Genomic DNA, 9,659 nt, shown 5'->3' on the forward strand with positions numbered 1-9,659 from the left:
GGCGAGTCCTGCCCGAGCAGGCCAAATTAATACTGTCACTAATTTGTTGTTGGTGTTTCAGTGTGAGGCCCAGATTTGTCTCTGCAGGTCATTAAAAGTCTTCCTTTTTGTTTTCTGCTAACCATTTTGCTGAAGTTTTAATGTGTGTCTATGACTGTGTCTACGTGCTCAGTCGAGGGTAACGTGTAACTTTGGCCTTCTTTCCGTTTCCTCCCTATCACCTGTTTCCTCACTCTCTCCTATTTCCTTCACCCATTCCCCTAATCTCCCCTAATCCCATTTTCCCTCTTCATTCGTGCCTCATTATTTTGCCCCCCCCCCTCTCCCCGCTGCAGAATCGCATGCATGAGTCTTTGATGCTGTTTGACTCCATCTGCAACAACAAGTTCTTCATCGACACCTCCATCATCCTTTTTCTCAACAAGAAGGATTTGTTTGCAGAGAAGATCAAGAAATCTCCGCTCAGCATCTGCTTCCCTGAATACACAGGTACGAAAAAAGTTTGGGGTTTATTCCAGTGGTGGGCGGGAATCTCAAACGGGAACGTTTGGAATTTGTTTTCCTGAATTAAAAGTGTTTACAGGACGAAATATAGTCGCAAGAACGACACATCTAAAGTTCATTCATTGAACGTAGCCAACTGCAAAAACAGAGCGTAGCACTAACTCGGGCAGGCCACAGAGTCGAGCTCAGCAGATCAGGTGATCTCAGCCCACATCAGCTGACACATTTCTACACATCCAATGTAAGATGTGCTTTTTGAACCGCTTTACAATGTTGGTGTATATTTGCAACCCACTCAACCCTCTAATTGAGCTCCTCATTTTGTTTAATCAGTTTACTGAAAAGTTATCTTTTAATAGTCCTGTGATGTTGGTTCTTTGTCTTTATGTTGAGCTAACTGGAAGCTCAGATCAAGTTTCACAAAATGTCAAATTGCTTCATTTGAAGGAGCTTAATCTTAAAAATTGTGTAGTACAAAATCATTTGGAAATTTGCATGAAAATCAGTGTAACGGAGCCGAAAATAGGCTAATACTGTATGAGACATTTTGAAGAGGGGATATAAAAGTATGAATGACTACCATCTGTCCTGTGTTAAGTGTAATTCCCAGAAATTAAATGCTTTCTAAAGCCCTTCCTGAGGTTCTGGATGCTGATTAACGACTGCTCGGTACAGTACATCGGCTCTGCTTCTAGCCCTGACATTTACTGTGACAGACTTGTAAACAATTCGAAGCACTTTAAATCAAAGTCGCTGTTTACAGTTTGCAGCAGAGATGGCCAACGAACTGTTTAAAGAACTGCAGAGGCTCAGGTTGAAAAGAGAGATATACTGTTTAAAAGGAAAGCAGGGAAGGCGCAGAGGAGAGTCAGGAAGTAGCAGAGAGACCCAGAACCGAGTTTACAGATTTCTCCGTGTGGAGGTGAGAGTCGGACGAGGTGGTGACAGAGAAAAGGAAGAGACTGCTTATAAGAAGCAGCAGACAGTCGTGCTTGGTCAGCCGCAATAAGTGAGAGCTGCCTCCTGCCTACTCTAAACTCCTTTCCGGTCTCCGAGTTGATCCTTTTCATTCCTGTCTCTCATGTTTTACTTACGTTTGGCTAACTTGCTTGAGTCTCAGTAAGTCTGTCTTCTGTCAGTCTCTCCTCCTGTGTCCCATGCTCTCGCAGCTTCCCAACAGAAGACTTTACGAACCTTTAACAACCACGAATATTTTTAAAGCCAAAGATCTTGGAGAAATATCTTTTACATCACACGCAAACATGTCCTGACTTTACCCAGCAGAAGGACTGAGTACGATTCAATAAATCTGCAAACCTATTAGAATGTATACTATCATTGCTGATTAACGACTCCTCGGTACAGTACATCGGCCCTGCTTCTAGAGGAGAACTATCATTGCATCTGATATACAGCTAATGTGGTTCAAGATTAGGTCAAATGAATAGGATACAGATGTGATCATCAGTGTGTAGGAAACCAGACCAGTTAGCCTGCATTTAGCACTGCTAGTCCACCTCTGTTACAGGAATAGTATTTCTACTTACTAATTTGGACTTTTATGTGGTGATGACAGCTCTGCTACCTGCTAAGTTCACATGAAGCTAAAGATATCACATCATCTAAACCGACTCTGTCGGCAGGTCTCTGCTTCGCTTCAGCTGCTGAGCTGACATTAGCTAACAAAAACGTCTCACTGCTCGACAGGATATGCAGCTACTTTCCTCTGAAGTCTGAGCTCATTAAAACAGTTAGCTTTAAATAGTGGTGTGAGATTTCCTGTGAAGTGTGACGTTCAGTGCAGCACAAAGGAAGGTGTGGAGTCAGCTATCACTGGAAGTGGATGCTGCGTAGCAGATTTCAAAGCTAGCTGTCCATATGAATCAGTGGGCTTTAGTGATTATTTATTCTATTTTACAGTAATATATCTAAGTTTCTTACTAAACTGAACCTAGCAGCAGACTGAAAATACTTTGACCTGCAGATTTTCAGAATCAGTGAAGCATAAAGAAAGTGTTTAAAGAGTTTCCCACTGTTGCACAGCCAAAAATGTCCACCGGCTAACTTCCTGTAGCATATATGTATATAGCATCAGAGTCCAAGCTTTAGAATTAGATACAAACACAGATATTTTGTGTACTTTGTGATGAATGCAGAGATGGTGGTAACACAGTTAGGCTACTAACAACAACCCGCCTGAGCACTGAGTATTTGACTGTGTGAACTCAGCCCTATAGGTACTAATGAAGGATTATGCAACAGCTGTTTTATTCATTTCCAGCTCTATATTTTTTAGTACTTGTTTGTCTTATATATTTACGCAGGTGCAGACATGTAATAAGTCATTTTTGCTCCTACCTCTATAAGACCAACCTCCCAAAACCTGCTTTCTTGTGACTGGCTGTCCCTCACCTGACTTTCACTAAAGCCACAGCAGCACCTGAAATCCGTCCGTTCACTTTTTAATCACTGACCCAGTTTCACATCGCGGAGGTCACTCCAGCTGTTGTACAGCTCGGACAGGCCACCAGTCCATGCAGGGGTGATCTAAACTCTACGCAAAAGTAGAAAAAAGTTGGAAACAAAGTATTTATAAGAGAATGCAACATTGTAACAATATATAATAATAATCATCATCATCATCCAGGTACCTAACCAAAGCTACTTGTTAAGTCCTTTTTTCATTAGACTTCCCGTTTGAAGTTTTTGTTTTAATAATTGTGTCGTAACACATCTGCTTCCCTCCAGGACCCAACACCTACGAGGATGCAGCAGCTTACATCCAAGCACAGTTCGAGAGTAAGAATCGCTCTCCAAATAAGGAAATCTACTGTCACATGACCTGCGCCACAGATACAGGGAACATCCAGGTTGTGTTTGACGCCGTGACCGATATTATCATCGCCAACAACCTCCGAGGGTGTGGCTTGTACTGAGCACGCCCACCGACCCTGTTATATCCTCCCCCCTCTGTCCCTTCCTCTGTCCTCCCACCTCCTCATTCCTCTTCCTTTGACACTGCTGTGGAAATGATGATGGCGATGATGACGATGCTGATTATTTAAAGAAAAAAAGAAAGAAAAATGCAACTAGGTACATATTAATAATGAGGATAATTTAAAAAAATAGGCATACATATATATATATATTATATATATATACCGTTTTTAGTTCTTGTCTGCTCTCCTCTCACTCCGACTCTTCCTGACGTTCTTGAGCTTGCTGCCAAGCAAACAAATTTGTTTTAGTAGAAAACACGAAACCCTGCAGCCTTGAAAACTTTGTGAACAAAGTCGATGAAAGCCTCCGTTCCCCGTTTCCTTTCTTCTACGTTGTCTTTTGTTGTTAACCCAAACCTGTACGTTTTTTTATGACTTTTGTTTTTGTTGATCATATCTATATTTATTGCAAGTATCAGTCTGTACACTGATGTTTATTCACGTTTTGCCTCACCTGACACCCCTGTGTGTGTGTGTGTGTGTGTGTGTGTGTGTGTGTGTGTGTGTTACTTTGTCCTTCTTTTTTGCTGTAGTAGTGATTATGTAATAACAGTTTTTGCAGAATTATGTGAAAATGTACTAAGAAGCACTAGACGGGTCAGCCAAAACTCTCAAGACCTGCTAAAACTGACGATGCTGATTTTAATGTTGGTGTTTTGTTTACATTAAGTGATTTTTGTTGTTGTTTTTGTTGTCAGTCACTTTTTTGGGGATCGTTTTACTCAAGGTGTGGTTTTCATCGACAGGATGTAAGGCTTCCTGTTTCCAGGCCTAAGCCACTAGCAAACCATCGGCCACGGCCGGGTGTGGGAGCCAATAGGAAATGTGCTAACAGTCCTGTCAGTGCCATGTAACAAAGGTACTGCACTGTAGATAGCTGTGCTTATAGAAGCAACTACACAATGTTATGATTAAACCTTTCTCACTGTTATAACCTCTAGATCTGCTAACATTCTCCGTGTAAGAAAACTCACTCCTGGTTTGATAATGGTTGATTAATTTATTAATTTATTTATTGATTGATCACCTTTCTTCACACACCTGTCTGTTTTCTCTCTCTCTCGTCATGCCACACCTTTACTTCGCTCATCTTCTTCCATCTCTTTCTTTTTTGGCTTATTATTGCAAAGTTAAAGGGCGCTCCTTCTTTTTTTGCCAACCCTTCTCCCCGTCCTCCTCCTTTTCCCTCTAAAGCCCAGATAGCATGTGATACTCAAGCCTTTGTATAAAGAGATCAGTTAATTCATACAACTTATAGACAAAAAAAAGTACACACAAAAAATGCTCAGATAACTTTAAAAAAAGAAAAAAAAAGTAAAAGTAAAAAAACAAACAGAAAAATACAGAAACAAACAAACTGAGAAGATTGTTGGTTTCTGGGACACGGCAGAGGCAAATACATATATATATCGAAAAAAAGTGACAATTTAAGTTTCCAAGGATTGACAACAGAAAGGTTCAGAGTACAGCGACGTGTTAAAGTGAGCTGACAAAGGACAAAAATGTACTCTGATTACTACAATAATAAAGACCCCAGTGAACATTACCACAGTATCGCCAACGACGTTCCCAATGATCCTGTTAATATTCCAAAAACTTTTCTCGTGCTTTGTAGCTACAGAGTATCTCTCTCTATATCTCCCTTTTTTAAATATAAAAGATGTTTTGCAAAGCGAGCTGATCCGTGAAGATCTCAGACCGACCCCGCCGTCTTGTTATAATGCTCTGAACTGTGCCCCGCCCCTTCTCCTTTTACCGTTTTGCCTGTTTCCCTGCATTAGATCCGTGTCCTCACTTTAGCCTGACTCAGAACAATTAAATATAATATTATAACAATATCTATTTTTTATTATTTCAGAAGAAAAAAAAACCAAACAAACCACTTTTTGGGGGAGAGCACGTTTCTCGCTGCGTCCGCTAGTTAGGGACGCCGCATGTTCACACATCTACGCTGTATAAAGTCATGCTCTTTTCTTCTTCTTCTCTGTCTCTTTTCAGTTTAACCCACACCTTCCAGGTCTACAATGAAAAGCACAGTTTCTCACATACACACTTGCTCGCACTCACACACATACACACACAATAAGTAGATTTGGAGATTTGTTATCTCTTCATGCTAATCTGTGTTAGCCCTTGTCCATCTCTCTATATTGACTTCTTGATTTCTAGTTTTTAAAAAAGAAAACAACCGTGTATAATGACATGAGAAAGCATTTTTTCCTCTCATTTTGTTCCCGTTTCCTTCATATTTTCTATGTTTTGTTCTTTACCCAGTGAATGCTTTTTTCTGTGCAGCTCTCTCTCTCTCTCTCTCTCTCTCTCTCTCCCTCTACTCTTCTTTAGTGAATGGTTGTTATTTCATGTGGGATGTCCGTGCTGGAAAAACCAATCGAATGTAGTGTTTACATTAAAAAGCCACTGTTTTCATGACTACGAAAAAACAAAAGCTGACCTCTTCTTGTCTCCGAGTCATTCAGTCTCTCCACAGCTGTGCGTTTCTGTTGGATCCATGAATTTTCCCAGGATTGCTGCATTTAGCCTCGGTATTGAGCGAACACTGAGCTGTAGTGCTGACCCTGGGGTCGTCCGCTCTGTAAAACAAGCTGTTTTATCTCCTTCCCCTCCATTTGAGCCACCCTCCTTTTGATTGGCTGCTCCTGGTAAAGAGAAGGTTTGAACAGCATTGTGGGAGGGGCTCCCAGATAGTATGAAGCTCACAGGAACAAATTCAACATATTCAAACATATTCCACTGTAACAATATAAAACATCTCTAGTCTACATTTTCTATTTTTGAGGAAAATTTCAAATAGATGCAGAAATCTATTGAAATGTGTGCAAAGCCTGTTCAGTAAGAGTTCTCCAGTCTCCTCTTTGGTTGCTAGCTGCTTCAGTAATGTCCTGGCTCCAGCCGATCCGTGATTTACAGTGGCTTGCAAAAGTATTCGGCCCCCTTGAACTTTTCCACATTTTGTCACATTACAGCCACAAACATGAATCAATTTTATTGGAATTCCACGTGAAAGACCAAAGTGGTGTACACGTGAGAAGTGGAATGAAAATCATACATGATTCCAAACATTTTTTACAAATAAATAACTGCAAAGTGGGGTGTGCATAATTATTCAGCCCCCTGAGTCAATACTTTGTAGAACCACCTTTTGCTGCAGTTACAGCTGCCAGTCTTTTAGGGTATGTCTCTACCAGCTTTGCACATCTACAGACTGAAATCCTTGCCCATTCTTCTTTGCAAAACAGCTCCAGCTCAGTCAGATTAGATGGACAGCATTTGTGAACAGCAGTTTTCAGATCTTGCCACAGATTCTGGATTGGATTTAGATCTGGACTTTGACTGGGCCATTCTAACACATGGATATGTTTTGTTTTAAACCATTCCATTGTTGCCCTGGCTTTATGTTTAGGGTCGTTGTCCTGCTGGAAGGTGAACCTCCGCCCCAGTCTCAAGTCTTTTGCAGACTCCAAGAGGTTTTCTTCCAAGATTGCCCTGTATTTGGCTCCATCCATCTTCCCATCAACTCTGACCAGCTTCCCTGTCCCTGCTGAAGAGAAGCACCCCCAGAGCATGATGCTGCCACCACCATATTTGACAGTGGGGATGGTGTGTTCAGAGTGATGTGCAGTGTTAGTTTTCCGCCACACATAGCGTTTTGCATTTTGGTCTCATCTGACCAGAGCACCTTCTTCCACATGTTTGCTGTGTCCCCCACATGGCTTGTGGCAAACTGCAAACGGGACTTCTTATGGTTTTCTGTTAACAATGGCTTTCTTCTTGCCACTCTTCCATAAAGGCCAACTTTGTGCAGTGCACGACTAATAGTTGTCCTATGGACAGATTCCCCCACCTGAGCTGTAGATCTCTGCAGCTCGTCCAGAGTCACCATGGGCCTCTTGGCTGCATTTCTGATCAGCGCTCTCCTTGTTCGGCCTGTGAGTTTAGGTGGACGGCCTTGTCTTGGTAGGTTTACAGTTGTGCCATACTCCTTCCATTTCTGAATGATCGCTTGAACAGTGCTCCGTAGGATGTTCAAGGCTTGGGAAATCTTTTTGTAGCCTAAGCCTGCTTTAAATTTCTCAATAACTTTATCCCTGACCTGTCTGGTGTGTTCTTTGGACTTCATGGTGTTGTTGCTCCCAATATTCTCTTAGACAACCTCTGAGGCCGTCACAGAGCAGCTGTATTTGTACTGACATTAGATTACAAACAGGTGCACTCTATTTAGTCATTAGCACTCATCAGGCAATGTCTATGGGCAACTGACTGCACTCAGACCAAAGGGGGCTGAATAATTACGCACACCCCACTTTGCAGTTATTTATTTGTAAAAAATGTTTGGAATCATGTATGATTTTTGTTCCACTTCTCACGTGTACACCACTTTGTATTGGTCTTTCACCTGGAATTCCAATAAAATTGATTCATGTTTGTGGCTGTAATGTGACAAAATGTGGGAAAATTCAAGGGGGCCAAATACTTTTGCAAGCCACTGTATATTGTTGGATTGTTCTGTCCATCTGTGCTCTCGTGACATTGGCCATGAGTGGTTTCGGGACCCCATGAAACCTGTTGCCACTGATTTTTCAGTCAATTTCTTTTGTAGTTTGACATTCCTCAGCTTTTTCCTCCTGTGTCCCTTCCCTAAGAATGCCTTCTTGACAGCCACCCCTCCACTGAGACCATTTCTGATGAAGCTTCAGTGAACAGTAGCTGGATTAACTGAAGATGCATCTCTCAGGTCTTTTCTTGATGACGTGACTTTCAGATAATCTGCCTCTCCTTTTGTCCATTTTTCTAGTTTCCTCATTTTTTAAGGACGCGCTGAGATCATGCCAACATATGCCAAGTTTTCAGCTCTTTGGAGATCTCCTTTTTGATGCACAAATGCTATTTTGTGGCTGTCAAACTGTGTTATTTTTGGCATTTGACTAAAAAAATGTGGAGAAAAATCTGTGTTTTTGTGCTAGGCTGCAAGTAACAAAGACAGTTTAAAACTGGTTTTTCGCTAAGTCATCTGTGCAGACACAACGCTGGTCCTTTGAGTTAGCTGCATGGCTTGAATGATCCATAGGTCAGTGTTAAATGGCTTCACAAAGGAAAAACAAACGTTCCTCTGGAAATGGACTGGAGTGGCAATGAGAGAAATAGCAGCTAATATCCAAAGACAAACTTTGACAGACCTTCAGAAAGCCTGGAGAACAGTTGCTCGACACAACTTTAAGCCTGGGTTCTTTGAAACAACATATGAAGAAATGAGGCCTGAAACATTTGCACAGTACTCAATAACAGGAGCTCATAGTATAATAGGCCCACTTTAACCTTCAGCTTTAAGCAAAGTGTTTGCAGGTAATGTCACACCGCCGTTTGGTTCACTTATTAATTAAATCAAATAGATGTGACATTAAATTATACATTAAAAACTGATTGAACTTTAAGGAGTAGTTTAAAAAGTAATAGGCAAGGAAGCATTATATTACATTCAACAGAAGTGAGAACTGTGATTATTGTTAGTGTCACCTTTATATCACAGATGACTGATGGACAGAATATGTTTTATTTAATGATGTTTTTAATGCTACAGGACTTTGCAAACACCTCGGCTGTAGCTCACATAGCAGTGAGGAAACACTGCCCTGAAGTCAGAGCCATGTTACAAATACTATTTAAAGTGCTTAGACCAAATCTAGGGGTTACATAGTTTACCGCTTTGGCTGTATCGGCGATGCTCACTGTGACACATACAGTATGTGATGGGCTGATGAACTCTTAATAGCATTTTAATAAGCTCTCGCTGTTTGTAGCTGGGTTTCCAAGCAGCAGGCAGTCTGATCCTGCTGAAGTCACGCAGGGATTCAATTGATGATCTCAGGCGATTTTTCACAATTTAAGCTCCAGAAACATGCACAGCCAGTTGTTTCATTTTGGTTCCTGCATCATCTGACAACATTCTTGTTAGCTACAATATAATCAACAAATATTAACAGATGATATAGATGTTATATCAGAGAAAAAGGAGATGCGGTTTACGCTCCTTTAACCTGTGAATGCTGTTTTTATATATATAAAAACAGCAAATTATTATAAATCTTCAAAAACACGTGGATGGGATCATTAAGGTGTGGAAGATGGAAAAGCTGGAGC

At 41.1% G+C, this 9,659-nt stretch overlaps 1 protein-coding gene across 1 annotated transcript in view; it reads left to right on the forward strand.

The window, feature by feature from the left end:
- LOC134631652 (guanine nucleotide-binding protein G(o) subunit alpha) overlaps positions 1-5,933 on the forward strand; it is a 96,515-nt gene extending 90,582 nt beyond the window's left edge. Inside the window, exons 7-8 of the mRNA XM_063480196.1 lie at positions 336-489; positions 3,253-5,933. Of these exons, the coding sequence (XP_063336266.1) occupies positions 336-489; positions 3,253-3,440 (342 nt within the window). The 3' untranslated portion in view covers positions 3,441-5,933. The remainder of the gene's footprint in view (positions 1-335; positions 490-3,252) is intronic.
- The last annotated feature ends 3,726 nt before the right edge of the window (positions 5,934-9,659 follow it).

The sequence above is a fragment of the Pelmatolapia mariae genome, linkage group LG7 (genome assembly GCF_036321145.2).
Source record: "Pelmatolapia mariae isolate MD_Pm_ZW linkage group LG7, Pm_UMD_F_2, whole genome shotgun sequence".
Classification (NCBI taxonomy): domain Eukaryota; kingdom Metazoa; phylum Chordata; class Actinopteri; order Cichliformes; family Cichlidae; genus Pelmatolapia; species Pelmatolapia mariae.